At 35.6% G+C, this 16,224-nt stretch overlaps 1 protein-coding gene across 3 annotated transcripts in view; it reads left to right on the forward strand.

Annotated features, from left to right (window-relative positions):
- The first annotated feature begins 4,843 nt into the window (after positions 1-4,843).
- The window catches only part of G2E3 (G2/M-phase specific E3 ubiquitin protein ligase), a 50,384-nt gene continuing 39,003 nt past the window's right edge, over positions 4,844-16,224 (forward strand). For 2 of the 3 annotated variants that reach the window (XM_010986176.3, XM_064485873.1), the window contains exon 1: positions 4,844-5,365. In XM_010986176.3, coding sequence (XP_010984478.1) covers positions 5,295-5,365 — 71 coding nt within the window. In that variant the 5' untranslated portion in view covers positions 4,844-5,294. The remainder of the gene's footprint in view (positions 5,366-16,224) is intronic. The other variant, XM_031453529.2, reaches the window with a different exon arrangement.

Raw genomic sequence — 16,224 nt, forward strand, 5'->3', positions numbered from 1 at the left:
GAGAAAAAGTGGCATATAGGGATAGGAGTAGAGGGGAATAGAGGATCTATTTGTTGCCTCAGTAGTATAACCTCCAAAAAAGTACATATTTTATAAAGGCAGTTTGTTGACATCAGAGTTGTCTAAAATGATAACAATAAACGATGTTGAAGAAAGAAGTGTGAAAGCAAAAGTGGGAGATACAGAAGTGTTTTTACATGTTTGCTCACTTCCCAGATGTCTACCAACAACCCTCTCCCTGTCCCCCTCCCCCTTCCAACACATACCCATGCCCCACTTCTAGGTCAACTGTCTTATTATTGGACCCTGAATAGGCCTCTGATTAGACTTTTTGAATAGTCCCTTTTAAAAGTGTTTTTTTCTTTGTATGGCTCTGCTAGGGTTCTGAGTAGCAGGAAACTTAATATAATAAAAAGTTTTGTTCCAAGATCTTAGGGGTGGTCACTAATTAGGGGAGGAGATAGGTGAGGTGACCTTGGGAACTAGACAGAATATTGATAGGAATTGATAAGGAGTGCTTTAAGGGCAAAAAGCTAGAAATTTATCGTCAAGGTGGACAGACATTCAGGAACCTATCTGGGCTTAAAAAGGGGAGACCAAGATTTGCCAAAAATATGGGTCAAATATTTGTTTCAAGTATGTGTAGGAGATGAGGATCAAGAAAATCTGAGTCAAATGAAAGACAGAAAGGGTTAGCAGAAGTTCAGTATGGCTAACCCAGTGGGAGGATGAGTTGCTATAAAGGGCAATTTATAGTCTACAATGTGTATTGATTCTAGGTGAGTGGTAATGTAAGAATTAGTGCCATGCTGCAGGGCCAGGTGTATCAGCATTACTGTCTGGCAGAATATTGTTACTTTTCTGATAAAATAATACCATTCTTCATTTTCATTTGTATGTCTTTGGGGATTCAACAGCCCTAACTTTGGGGGCACCAGTTTAGGGGGCAAAGCAACACAGCTTTGTGAAGTCTCCTTAAATAGTATGGATATACCCTAACTTATTCAAAAACCTCTCCTGATAGACAGTTGTTGCTAATTAGAAGTGCTTCAAAAGCACTCGCATGTTTATTTCTATAGGAGGGCCTCAAAGTTGAGAAGATTTGGTCAAAGAATTGTTTTCCGGAAGAGCTGTAGCAGTACATGCTCCCATTAGTACATGAGTATGTACGTTTTACTACCACACCCTCCCAGTATTGGATGTTGTAACTTGTTTTAATTTTGGCCAATCCAAGAAAGGAAAATTAGTTTTTTCGTTGTGTAGTAGTGAGGTTGAGTATTTTTTTGTTTATTGTCCATTCTCATTTCCTCTGCAATGAATTACTTGTTTCTTTTGACCATTTTTATTACTTTTTGAAGAAATCAAATTGTAAAAAAGCATTTACATTTGAGTTGTTAACTTTGTATCATATGTACTATAATTGTTTTTCACAGTCTCTCATTTCTTTTTTGATGTTTCATGGTAAATCTTGCCAAAGAAATACTTTAATACTTCAAACTTTAACATAGTCATGTGTCTTTATAGGGGAGGAAAAATATTTCCTCTGCCTGCTTTTGTGTAGTACTTGGGAGTTCTGCAAATTAAACGGACAAAAGACAAATTAACAGGAGAAAAGATGTATACTTTTTTGTGTGTGTGTGGTAATTTTACATTCACAAAAAAGAAGTGAAAACCCAAAGAAGTGGTTGTGCTTGAAAGCTTATATACCATTTTAACATAGGGCAGTACTTGTGAAGTGACTAGACAAAAAAGAAGGGTTTGGGTTTCTAGGAGCAGTAAATTGTAGGAAAGTAAATATATGAGGGAAACTAATGGTAAATAAGTGTTTTTTAGTAAGGCTTTTTTATGCAGACTTATCTCGGTGCCATCATCATCTCTGATGATAAGGTGTGTTTTTCTCTTCATGGTATAAAAGAGAGAAGAGGGGACACTTTCAGTGAAGGAAATTTATGCCCTGCTCTTAGTTAGAGACGGGGCAGAGAGTTCTTTCTGTGTCTGCTTTTTCTCAATTGTCTTCAACTTAAAATAATCCTTATGCCAAAGTAGCATATTTTGGAGTGGCATATACATCTCTTATTTTATTGCTTCAGTTTCCTTCCTTCTGTAAGACGTCTCCTCTCACCTAAAGTCACAATTATTCTTCTAATATTTCTCCTATTACATGTTTATTATATTTTTTATGTTTCAATCTGTAATCCTTCTAGAATTTATTTTTGCATATGGTGCAAGGGAGAGGCCTAACTTTGTGTCTTCCATATAGATAGCTAGTTATTACCATTTGTCATTGATTTATGAGCGAAAACATCCTTCTCCCACTAAACAGAAATGCCACCTTTATATCAATATTTCATGTATAATTGAATTTTTCTGGATTCTGTCTGTATTTGAATTTTTTTCATTATCACTCTTTGATCATAGTAGCTTTGTGGTAAGTTTTACTATCTAGTAGTATCTAGTTTACTCCCAGCCTCTGCTAATTGTCTTTTTTTTCCAAACGTCTTAACAGTTCTTAAATACTCATTCTCCATTTACAAATACTGAAATTACTTGTGTTCTCTACTTACTTTTTAAAAAGTATCAGGTCATATACTTTTCTTTAAAATTTATTTCTAGGCATTTTATTGTTATTGTAATTCGTGTTGGTTGCGGTAAGAACCTTTCGAAGTAGGGTCTAGGAGCTCTTCTGCCAAAGCACTTTGTATTGACTCTTGTGTGTGAGCTGATGACCACTGGTCCCAAGAGTATTTCTGTTTCATTTTCTGCTGTTTAAGGAGTGAATGGGAGGAGGAAAGCAGGGAAGAGAGAAAGTTACATTAGCTATGACTCAGATTTTCTATAAATTCAGTTTTCAGCTAGTTCAGATTACTGAGAGGGTATCAGAAACTAAAATTCTTTGTCCTTTTTTTTTCTTCAGTCTTTGTAGTTTTTATTAAGTAAAACACTCACATTGATGTATTTCAGTTAATTTAAAATCTTACTAGGCTGTCAGGAATGTCCAGTCTGGTGGCTGGATTTGTTAGATTTAAATATGTCCTGTAGTGAATGTTTCTTTAAAAAGTCCAGGTTTACTCTGGCTCCTCAATATAGTCAGTGGTATTTATTGCAGATCTTCTTTGTTCTTGCAATGCTGTAGCATTACTTGAATACTGATTGTATTCAAATTCACCTGTACTCACCCTGGGGTGGGGGAAAAGAATAACTGTTTAAATATGCAAATAAGCTGATTTTCCATTCAATAAACACTATCCGTAGGCAACTTATACTTTAAGCCTGACGAGTCTTATGAGAAAAATGTCAGTGACTTTAAGTAGCTCTCCACTGTTAATAAGAAATTAATCTCATTGGACTGACTGATGGCAGAGCTGCTGGGTGATAATTTTGTCAGCACTTTGGTGGAAGAAATTGAAGAATTCATTAAAGGTCCTAAAGAAGAACTAACTAAAAAAAAACTCAGAGGACAAACATTAAAAAAACAAAACAAAACAAAACAAAAACTTGCCTATAAGTCATGTTTAAAAAATCACATATATATTTTATTATTGTTTTAGGAGCTTTTCAAGGGCAATTTGAGTATATTTAACTTTTTGAGAATTTAATTCCTGTGAAGGATAAAACTTAATGGTGGGAAGGTGCCAAGAATTATGAAAGACACAGGAAAATAAATGACATAGTTTCTGCCTTCAAGGAACTTGAAGGAGCAATATATTTAATGGGGCAATATTAGAAATGTGGGACATTAAATAATACAGCATATCATGAATGACAAAATGTGTGGTCAAACCATTACTATATAACTGCTGAATGAATCGATGAATGAATGAATGGATACAGACTATTCAAACATTATACATTTATACATTTATTAAACCTGATTTTGTATCTAGAATACACTTAATTTTTAACAATTTTCTTTTAAAAACAATTAAAATTGCAAGAATAAACATGCTTATTATTTTAGAAATTCAACTGGTTATAAAGCAAAAGATTAAAAAGTTTCTTCCCATCCCCATTCACCAGTATGACTCCCACAGATAACTTTTTAGTCTTTGCATTCATACAGAAACTTTGTGTGCCATTCAAGGACACACACTTTGAAATGATATTATATATAGTCCTTTGAAGCTGATTTTTTTCATTATTTCATGTGAGTACCCACTGCTTTACATCATTATTTTTCGTGCCTGCACAGCGTCAGTATATCAGATACTAAGTATATCAGATACTGTCATAAGTTATCCTATTTTACAGTTCAAAACAGCTCACCAGTCAAAAGCTTTACATCCCTTTATGTCAGATTATCTATACTATAAATTCCTAGGAATCTAGAAGCCTTTCAAATCGCAGTTTTGATGGAGACTGAAGGTGTTCTATCGGGGCTTACTGATAAGTTTAGATAAATCAAATCAATGCTATTAGATGTGAGGATGATCTGGTGGCAACCTCAAGATCAGAGTTGTATAGTTTCCTTTTTTTTTTTTCCTTTTTTGCCTAAGAACATGTTCAGTCCTTCCTTTCTTAAAGTTTCCAGATGTATACCTTAAGAAGTTTGAGACTTTTGGTATTGAGTATATATTGGTCCTTAGTAAAGGAAAATTACACTGTTGTCCCAAGAATCTCACAGGACAACTACGTAGTAATCTTGTAAAATTGTCTATCAGAGGAGAAAAAAAGTCACTTTCTAACACTTAACCTCAGAAATATTACTTGGCAGCAGGAACTTTTACAACCACTTATTTTCAGTTTGTGGCTGGAAAAAGTGTGATGGCTGCACTTGGCATTTTGTCTTTCTCAAACAGGGGAGAGAAAGAGGTTAAAAGTCCTGACTGTGCCAGGACAGGTCCAAGGAGGCCCAGGGAACCCCGTACTAAGTCTGTGGACGGCTTGTTCTTTGCTCCTGGCAGTGTCTGGTGTTTACGCGAGGACCAGGGGAGGGGTAAGAACGTCCGGGCTCGGTTCGTGCTTTTATTCTCTCCTTTCCTTGAAGGGATGAAAATTCAGTAAGTCTCAATCCATCTCACAAACAAGAGGATCCTCTCATGAGCCACCGGGCAGAAACCAAACCCGCGCCCGCACTTCTCTGTGGACCTATGTGAGGAGAGGGACAAAAGAAACTAAAGCGAAGAGCATACAGCAGAGAGAGAACCCAGAGGCGTGTAAAGAGCAGCAGCGCACCTCGCTCTCCCCCACCTCCCGCGTCGCCGCGTCCAGCGGGCGGGGCTGAGCGCCCCTTCCGGGTTGCGGGCGGAAGTGGGCGAGTTTGAATCGTGTGGGCCGTTGCATGGGGCAGCTCGCGGATGGCGTGTGGCGCAGCGCGGGAAGGGAAAAGTGACGCGGCCGCCCTGGAACTTCTACCCAGCGCGCCTCGGTGAGTGGATGGGTAACGAGAAGAAACGGAGTGTTACAGGGAAAGAAGCAGGATCGTTGGATGAGACTGGGAGGCGGGACAGGATACCTGGGCCTCGGTGTGCCTTTGCGGGGGTCGGGTGGAGGGGCCGGACGTGGGGACTTTGGGAAGTCTGGGCAGGGGGAGCCTCTCCCGGGCCAGCGCTCCCGACGGTAGGCGCTCAGAAGCTAACTCTTGAGTATTGGGGGTTTGGAGGCCCGACCGCCCCCAAGGTTAAACGTTGTTAAACTTTCTGGTAATCGTAGTTGAGTATTTCCGCCAGTTCGGTTGGAATGCTGACGCTTCAACAGTTACTGCGAAAGCGTTACCATAAGCAAAAGAATCTTTCTTTATTAAAGGTGGAAGGTTGGGAGCAGGTTTAGAATGAAGAGATGCTCTTCGTGGCTCCGAGTTCCTACCCGGAGTAGATTTTATTACTCTGGACCGCAGGGAATTAACAGTCCTTGAAATGCCTGGTGGGGATTTAAACTGAAATCTGAGTATCCTTTGTATTCAAAACCCGGATATTTTTCTTTCACGGTTGACATTTTTCCTGTGCCGCAAAAATCCGAGACTCTTGCTTATTTAAACTGGCTATAGTAACAGCGGTTTTCACAAGGGTCTTAGTTTGCTAACAATAGGGTAGGGTTTAGTTCCACAGACCTGCCTTTTCACCCCCTTCATTCATTGGCCAGCTAGGTTATTGTGGAGTCATTTTGAAAGTACTCTACTAATGTTTCCAGCGTCGGGTTTTCTTTGTTTTGATTTTTTGATGCCTTTGTTTTGTTTGGTTTTTGTTATATTTACTAATAATGACTAACTACCTTAAATATCAAGCTCTATCTAACCTCCTAACAAAGTCATGCCTTCTGGAATAAATTAAATGCGTACCCTACCTGTAAAATATAAGTGAGCATTCAAATGTGTAGAAGTTTTATATCTTGCCTTATTGAAAACTGTCGGACTAATTTTGTGCTGCTTTATAGGATAAGATATTTTATGTTTCTCTTAAGATTTTAACACCAGGTCATCATACCATATAACTGTATGAATTTTTTTTTTTAAAGTAGAAGTTAATAATATTCAAAATAGACATTCCTTCATCCAGTGCTGGCCACTCCTACTCTCCCATCCCTGCTAACGAACTTCTGCTTCATTAGCCACACTTGGTGGCTGTGTGACTCTAAGCAAGTTGCTTAACCTTTCAGTGTTTTAATTCCCTGAACTATACCTATCTTGTAGGATTGTGAGAATAAAATGAATCAGTACATACAAAAACGTTAGACTAGTATGTGGCACATGGTAAATGATACATATATCTCCTCTTGAGTTATTAAGCATTGTGCAAACTGTATTATGTACATTATTTCATTAATTGTCACAACACTGTGATACATACTGGTAATTTCAGGTAAGAAAATGGAGGCTGAGGGGGGTTCAGTCATGTTTTCACACGCTAATGTTTCAGCTAGGGTCAGAAACTAGGTTTAGTTAGAAAGTTTATACCTCTTATTGGTTAACTGACTGATTATAATGCTTCCTGCCTCTCTGCAGTCTCTCCAAATATTGCTCCATAAAAATCTCTGATGACTTCCCATTGTCTACCGTGTATAATTCAAATTTCTTTGCTCTTTCTTTCCTTCTTTCTTTCTTTCTCTTTTTCACAAAGCCCTTCTCAGTCTGGTTCCAACTTGTGTTCAAGAATCATCTTCATAATATTCCACCATTTTCCAGCCTGTAATGTTTGTCATACTACTACAATTCTCCAGATCTATTCTCTATTATATTTATGCATGCTTAGCCATTGACCTTTTTTATTTCTCCTTAAATCTTTACCAAGTGGGTTTCAGATACCTTCCAAGACTTCCCCAAGCCGACTGCTTCTTCCTCAGTGCAGTTTAATTGTAAACAAACTAGCACTAGACTGAGAGCTCTTGTCCTCTTTGTCTTTGTATTTGCAAATCTAGGTGCAGAACAGTGAGTATCTGAAACTGTGTATGTTCAAGTGCTTGTTATTTTAACAGTTTAACACATTATATCTTATTAAGCTGAAAAAGTTAAAAATTAAAAGATGATAGAATATACTTCTATGCAGCTTAGTAGAGAGATTTTAGTGATACATAGTTTGTAAATTTCACAGAATATGGAAAAATAAGTATTGGAATTGTGAGGCTCAGAAGACATTTCATATGAGAAAAAAAGATTAGTATTTGCTGATATTCACAGAACTTCAAATGCTTTACACATAAAATCTTTACTTAACCTTTATAGCCATTTTATTATTACCCCTATATTAAGGTGAAGAAACTGAGGCACTGAAAGATTTATTACTTAAAAAAAAAGTTCGTGGCTTTTTTTTGCATTTAATTTCCTCCTGTGCAGTATTTATTTTTACTATTAAATAATATATGTTAAGTGTAAGTTAAAAATAATGTTGTAACAAAATTAACCTTATTTTTACATGAATGTTGACTTCTACATTAATTCAATTCTAAATTAAGAAAATATCGGGAAATTAAAAACAGAAGTTTGCCTTTTCAATTAGAACAGTTAAGACTGTTACCTGATTTCCTTGCCCACAACCTTTTTAGAAACCTGTCAGTGTTGTAAGCATATCATTCTAAGGACCAGTGAGTAAGGGTTTGGACCAAGGAGCATGTGATCCTGATATGTTCTCATCCTTCATACCTTCTCCAGCCAAAGTTGTACCAGGTATTTGAATCAGAGCTGAGTATCTGATGCAGGCTAGAGTATTCACAGTATTTCTTTCTGAGTTTTGGAGTTGGAATACCAAGAGACTATTGGGAACCAAGCTGGTAAGGTGCTGAGATGACAATAGAATGATGAAGAAATGTGAACAATGGACATAGGGAGCCAAAACCTAGAGAGGGAGGGAAAAACCTATTGCCAGAGGACTAGTTATAAAATAAGTCAGTGTAAACTTATAATTTTATTGCTTTTCCTTTTTTAAAAACTATTTTTTAGAGCAGTTTTAGGTTTACAGCAAAATTGAGGAGAACATAATAAGAGATTTCCAACGTACTGCTACCCCAACACATGCGTAGCCTCTCCCATTATCAACATCCCCCACTAGAGTGATACATTTGTTACAATTGATGAACTTACATTGACACATGATAATCACTCAAAGTCTAAATTTAAATTATGGTTCACTCTTGGTGTACATTCTATGGGTGTGATGTCCTAACAGTGTTTTCACTGTTTTAAAATTCCTCTGCTCCACCTATTCATCCCTCCTCTTCCCTTTGTAACTGGTGATCTTTTTATTGTCTCCATAGTTTTGCCTTTTCCAGAGTATTATATAGTTGGAATTGTATAGTATGTAGCCTATTTGGCTTCTTTAACTTAGTAATATGCATTTAAGTTTCTTCCATGTTTTTTCGTGGCTTGATAGCTTTTTTTTTTTCCCTCTTAGCATTAGCATTGGATAATATTCCATTGTCTGGATGTATAGTTTATTTATGTGTTCATCTATGAAGGACATCATAATTGCTTCCAAGTTTTGGCAATTGTGAATAAAAATGCTGTAAATATCCATGAGAAGGTTTTGAGGTAGACTTAAGTTTTTACCACCTTTGGGTAAATACCAACATGATTTCATAACAGGTATGCATAATTTTCATAACAGGTTTGCATAATGTTACTTAGGTATGCATAACAGATAATTCATGATTGCATAATAAATCGTGCTTGGTTGTGTATAATTCTTTTTATAAAATATTGAATTTGATTTGCTATTATTTTGTTGTGGCATTTATGTTCATGAAAGATACTGGTCTGTAATTTTCCTGTGATGTCTTTGGTTTCAGTATTAGAGGAATGCTGGCCTAATGGAATGAGTTAGGAAGTATTCCCTCTGCATCTGTCTTCTCAAGAGATTGTAGAGAATCGGTATAATTTCTTCCTTAAATGTTTGTTAGGATTTACCAGTGAACCCATCTTGGTCTGGTGATTTCTGTTTTAAAAGGCTGTTAATTATTGATTCCATATCTTTGATACTGGTCAATTCAGATTGTTTTTTATTGTGTTAGTTTTGGCAAAAAATTGTATCCTTCAGGAAACTGGTCCTTTTTATCTTGATTATCAAATTTGTGGGCAGAGTTGTTCATAGTATTGCTTTAGTATACTTTTAATGTCTGTAGGATATGTTGTGATACCACTTTTTTCATTTCTGGTATTAATAATTCATGTCCTTTCTCATTTTTTCTTAGCCTGCCTGGAGGCTTCCTGATCTTTTTGGTCTTTCCAAGGAACCAGCTTTTGGTTTTGTTGATTTTCTCTATCGATTTCTTATTTTAATTTTCATTGATTTCTGCTCTAATCCTTGTTGGATTTAATTTGCTCTTTTTCTAGTTTCCTAAAATAGAAACTTAGATAATTGATTTCAGATCTTTTCTTATGCATTTAATGCTATAAATTTGCCCCTAAGCATTACTTCCACAGCATCCCTCAAATTTTGATAACTTGTTTTTTTCATTTTTTTTTAGTTCAAAATATTTTGTATTTTCTCTTGAGGTTGATTCTTTGACATTTGTGTTACTTAAAAGCGTGTTTAATCTGTATGTATTTTGGGATTTTCCAGTTATCTTTCTGTTAGTGGTTTTTAGTTTAATTCTAGTCTAGGAGCAGACGGTGTATGATTGTTATTCCTTTAAATTTGTTAAGATCTGTTTTATGGCCCAGAATGTGGTCTATCTTGGTGAATGTTGCCTGGTAAACTTGAGAGGAATGTATTCTGCTGTTGTTGGATGAAGTAGATTATTACATCCAGTTGATTGATGATGTTGTTGAATTCAACTGTGTCCTTGCTGATTTTCTATCTTCTGGATCTGCCCATTTCTGATAGAGAGTTGTTGAAATCTCCAACTGTGGGAGTGGATTCATCCGTTTCTCTTTGCAGTTCTATTAGTTGTTTTTGTTGTTTGTTTTTGTTTTTTTAAGTATAGTTGACTTACAGTGTGTGTTAATTTCATATTACAGATCCAAGAAGCATTGATTTTTCAGTCTTTCCAGCTTTTTTTCTTAGGTTGGAGGGGCAACTTACAAGTTTCTCAAATGCTGGTTTTCTTTTCAATTTAAATAGATATTTTTATTTTTTAATGAAGGTTATTAACTTTTGAATATCTGTCTAGTGATATAATTATATAGAATAAAATGCACCCATTTTAGAAGTACAGTTCAATGAGTTTTAGTAAATGTATTTCACTATATGAATATTCCATAGTTTGTTTTGTCAGTTCTTGATGGACATTTAGGTTGTTTTTAGTTTTTTGCTATTATAGATAAAGCAGCCATGCACATTTGTGTACAATGGACATATGCCTTTCTTTTTCTTGGTTGCATCATATGGAAGGTGTACATTTAACTTTTTTGTGGAAAAAAAGTTCACGTTCATGAAATTAACCATTTTAAAGTGTACAATTCAGTGACATTTAGTACATGCACAGTGTTGTGCAGCCATCATTTCTATCTAGTTCCAAAACATTTTCATCACCCCAAAAGGAAAACTCATACCTATTAGGCAGTCACTTTGCACTTCCTATTTCCACATCCCTGGAAACCGCAAATCTGCTTTCTGTCTCTATGAATTTATCCAAGGTCATGAAGATTTATTTAATCCTATGTTTTCTTATAAGATTTTTATAGTTTTGGCTCTTGCATACTCAGTCCTGGATCCTTTTTTAATTAATTTTTGTATATAGTGCAAGGTAGACGCCCAACTCCATTCCTTTGCATGTGGCTGCCTGGTTGTCCCAGCACCTTTTGTTGAGGTGACTGTTCTTTCCACATTGAACAGTTTTTACATTCTTGTTAAAAATTAATTGATCATAGATACATGGGTTTATTTCTTGACTCATAACTTCTTTTCTATTTCTGTGTTTATCTTTATACCATTAGGAGCTTTCTTTGATTACTCTAGTTTTGTAGTAAGTTTTCAAACTGGGAAGTGTGACTCTTTCAGCTTTTTCTTTTCTGCATTGTTTTGACTATTCGAGGTCCCTTGTAATTTTGACTGAATTTTAGGATCAGGCTTTCCATTTTTACAAAAATGGCCCTTGGGTTTTGATAGGGATTGAATCGAATCTGTAGATAGCTTTGGGGAGTATTGCCATCTTTACAATATTAAGTCTTCCAACTATGAACAGAGAGTTCCTTCCATGTATTTTGGTTTTTAATTTCTTTTTGCAGTTTTTAGTGGCTTTCAGTGTACAAATCTTGCACCTCTTTGTTACATCTCTTCCTAAGTAGTTCATTCTTTTTGATGGTATTGTAAATGGAATTGATTTCTTGATTTCATTTATGGATTGTTCTTTGCTATTATATAGGTATTTTGCTGATTTTTTTTGTCTTGACCTTATGTTCTATGCCTTTGCTGAATTTATTAGCTCTAACAGTATTTTATGAATTCATTAGGATTTCCTATACGTAAGATTATGTCTTCTGCAAATAAAGCTACTTCTTGCTTTCAATTTCGAAGCCTTTTATTTATTTTCTTGCCTGATTATTCTGGCTAGAACTTCTCATACAATGTTGAGAGATGTGGTAAGAGTGCACATTGTTTTGCTCCAGATCTTATGTGGGAGGCTTTCGTTTTTTCACCATTGAGTTTGATGTTAACCATGGGTTTTTCACAGATGCTCTTTATCATGCTGAGGAAGTTCCTCTCTATTCCTAGATTGATTAGTGTTTTTATCATGAACAAGTGTTGGATTTTGTCAAATGGCTTGTCTAAGGGTTAGTCAATTTTGTTGATCTTTTTGAAGAACCAACTTTTGATTTTATTCCCCATTGTTTTCCTGTTCACATTTTCTCTTCTCTAGTCTTTATGAATTCTTTCCTTTTACTAGGTTTGGTTTCAGTTTGCTTTTTTTCTAGTTCCTTCAGGTATAAAGTTAGGTTATTGTTTTGGGATCTTCTTTTTTAATGTCTGCATTTACAGCTATAAATTTCCCTCTGATCACTTTTTGCTGTATACCATAGTTTAGCATGTTGTATTTTTATTTTCATTCATCTCTGAGTATTTTCTAATTTCCCTTGTGGTTTCTTCACTCTTTTGCTTATTAAATATTGTGCTATTTAATCTCTACGTTTTTGTGAATTTTCCACCATTCCTTCTTTCATTTGCTTGTTGGCCATATTGTATTTCTTTTCTAAAAAGTGTTCAACTCCCAAGCTCATTTTTTGAGGCCAGCATTACCCTGATATCAAAGCCAGATAAGGACACTACAGGAAAAGAAAACTATAGGCCAATATCCCTGATGAATGTAGATGCAAAAATTCTCAGCAAATCACTAGCAAACTGAATTCAGCCCATGAAAAGGATCATATATTATCATCATGTGGGATTCATCCCTGTATGCACAGATGGATCAATATATGCAAATCAGCAAATGTGACACATCACCCTAATAGAAGGAGAAAAAAATTAATCATCTCAAAAGTTGCATACTCAAAAGTGTTTAACAAAATCCTTTCACGGTAAAAATTCTCAACAAATTGTGTATAGAAAGAATATATCTCAATATCATAAAGGTTGTACCATGACAAGCCCACAGCTAACATACTCAATGGTGAAAGGTTGGGATCAAGACAAGGGTGCCTACTCTCACCACTCCTATTCAGCATAGTACTAGAAGTCCTAACCAGAGCAATCAGGCAAGAGAAAGAAATAAAAGGCATCCATATCAGAAAGGAGTAAGTAAAATTGTCTGTTTGCATGTGACATGATCTTACATACTAAAAATCCTAAAGATCCCACCAAAAACTGTTAGACCAGCCACCCAGTTAGAATGAGAGGGAGTTCTGGCTTAACTTTATTGTATTAGTTATCTGTTGCTGTATAACAAATCACTCCAAAACTTGATTCTTTAAACAACAAACATTTATTATCTGACAGTTTCTGTGGATAAGAAATTCAGAAGCAGCATAGCTGGGTGGTTCTGACTTAGGGTCTCCCATGAAGTTGCTCTCAGACTGTCAGAGAGGCTGCAGTCATGTGAAGGCCTGAGTGGTGCTGAATGATTTACTTCTAAAATGGCTCATTCACATGGCTGTGGGTAAATGCCTCAGTTCTTTGCGAAGTGGACCTGTCCAGGGAGCATCTTTAAAGTCCTTATGGCACAGCAGCCAGCTTCCTGCAGTGCAGGTGATCCATGACAGAGAGCAAGGAGGACGTCATAATGCCTTTTATGACCTAGTTACACATTGTCATTTCTGCCAGGCTTTTTGGTGGATGTTACTAAGCAGGGCCACAATCAGGGAGAAGGAAATCAGGCTCCACTTTTTGAAGGAAGGCATATCAAACTGAGTGTCACTGACTGAGCAAGTGGAGGTAAGTAGTGCAGAAGACTCAGAATAGCTCTTGACAGTGCCATACTGGAGCTCTTCATCAAGTTGTTAATGATTTCTCAAGGAAAGGGGGAATACTTGGATATTATTTCTAAGACCAAGAGTATTGTTAAGATTTAGGCTGTTACTGAGATATATACTTACGTAGCATTATTTTCCTCCTTCCTGTTAGGAAGTCTTAAAATTCATATAATAGAAAGAAAACAAATGATAAAAATCCAACTGAAAATATGTGAATTTTTTTCTGTAGTTGTGTTTTGTAGACTGTTGTTTGAAATAAAGCAATCATCAGTGAGGATTTAGAAACAAAAGTTTTCTTTCAGGTGTTGTGGATTAGGAAGAAACCTGATGTGAACCGGTCAAAAATATGATTTTTATTACATCTTTAGAACATTATCTGATTTGGGGGTTAACTTTTAATTTTGATATAATTTTAAACTTAGAGGAAGGTTATAAGAATAGTAAAGGGAACTCCTGTATACACTTTATCCATCCATATTCACCAATTATTAATGTTTTGTGACATTTGCTTTCTTTTAACAATCCTACTCCAGTCAGCCTAAAACCACCAGGGATAAGGAACCTGCAGTGTGATAAAGTTAGGTTTATTGATTCATTGCAATGAGAGAAATTGCAGACCAGAAGAACCACAGTGGGCTTTTCACCAGGCAAAGGATAAAATAGATTTTTTTTATAGCATTTTGGATAAGGGTGGCATTGAGGTGAAATTTAAATGAAATAGTGTTTTGATAGAGTCAAAGCAAAGCTAAGGCTGTGTGTAAGAGTCAACATCAAGTCTGAGCTACAAAGTGGGCCTAGAGTGGTATTTCTTTGAAAATTACAAAATTAAGAGGAGGAATGCTGTGTTAGGAAGTCAGTATCTATAGCTCTGTACCTCAGTTGGAAATTGAGATTTCTTCTCTGTATCAACGTTGCTTACTTAGATAATCCTAGCAAAAGTAGGATATTTCAGAAAGTTTACTTAAGTCCCTTCGAGTCATCTCCCCACCTGAGAGACAAGCACTGTTTTGATAATTTTCATGATGGATTAGTTTTATCTGTCATAGAACTTCGTATGAATGGAATAATGTGGATGAGAATAGGATGTAGTTTCTTTCACTCAGCATAATATTTGTGAGATTAATCTGTTTTGTTGCATCTTGCAGCACTTACTGTCTTTTCATTGCTGAATAGTATTGCATTTTATTAATATACTGCGATTTGTTTATGCACTTCCTTGGTGATGGACTTGTAGGCTTCCAGTTTTAGAATATCATGAAAAAGGCTGCTATGAACATTTTTGTATAAAATTTTTTATCTGTATATGTTTTAACTTCCCTTGGATGAATATCTGGGTGTGAAATTCCTGCATCAAAGGCTACATGCATGAGTATATATATTTAACTTTTAAGAAACTTGAAAACTTTTCTAAGTGATTATTTCATTTTGCATTCTAATCAACAATTTATGAGAGTTCCCTGGTTGCTTCATGTCCTTTGCAATGTTTGGTGTTGATAGTCTTTTTAATCTTAGCCATTATTACAGGTTTAAAGTAAAGTTGTTTTTCATAGTCCTTTTAACGTTCATTATCTTAGTTACCAGTGATATTGAACATCTTTTCATGTGTTTATTGGCTATTCATGTATCTTCCTTCATGAAGTATCTGTTTATGTCTTTTGCCCATCTCATTATTGAATTGTTTGCTTTATATTATTCTAGGAGTTCTCTATGTACTGTGGATCCAAGTCTTGTCAGGCACATCATTTGCAAATATTTTCTCCCAGTGTGTGACATGCATAATTCACTTTCTTAATGGTATTTTTTGCTGAGTAGAAGTTTCAATTTCGATGAAGTATAATGCATTATTTTTCTTTTAAAACTTTTACAGTTTTAGCTTTTATAGTAAGATCTATAATCCACTTCAAATTAATTTTTGTTTATGGTGTAAAGTATGAGTCAAGGTTTATTTGTTTTCTGTATGGATATCCATTTTTTTCAGCACCGTTCTTTGGAATGATTTCTCTTTTTCTCATTGAATTGCTTAGGTGCCTTTTTTGTAAAGCAAGTAACTGGAAAAGTGTGGAACTGTTTCTGGGTTTTTTATTCTTGTTCCATTGGTCTATCTGGAATATTGTGTATTAATACACTTTGAAAAACTGAGTGAAGTACTTATTAGATTGGTAAACAGGAAAAACCTTTCCTGTACATGTTCTGATAGCACTGGAGATCTTTCTTAACGATCAGCTTGTAGTCATTGATACTTGGAGGGTTTTTAGTATTGTCTTCTCCATATTCCTGTGCCACTTTTTTTGTGACATGTGAGATTGATGTTCATTTGTATTATTTTCTATTTATTTTTAAAGATAAGAAAACACTGTGTAATACAGAATTCTGAGCCTGGTAATTAAGAAACTTCAGGTACCTTCTTTAAATAGCATACTTGTACATGTATTATAAAGATTTAGACAGAA

Source organism: Camelus dromedarius, chromosome 5 (genome assembly GCF_036321535.1).
Source record: "Camelus dromedarius isolate mCamDro1 chromosome 5, mCamDro1.pat, whole genome shotgun sequence".
NCBI lineage: Eukaryota > Metazoa > Chordata > Mammalia > Artiodactyla > Camelidae > Camelus > Camelus dromedarius.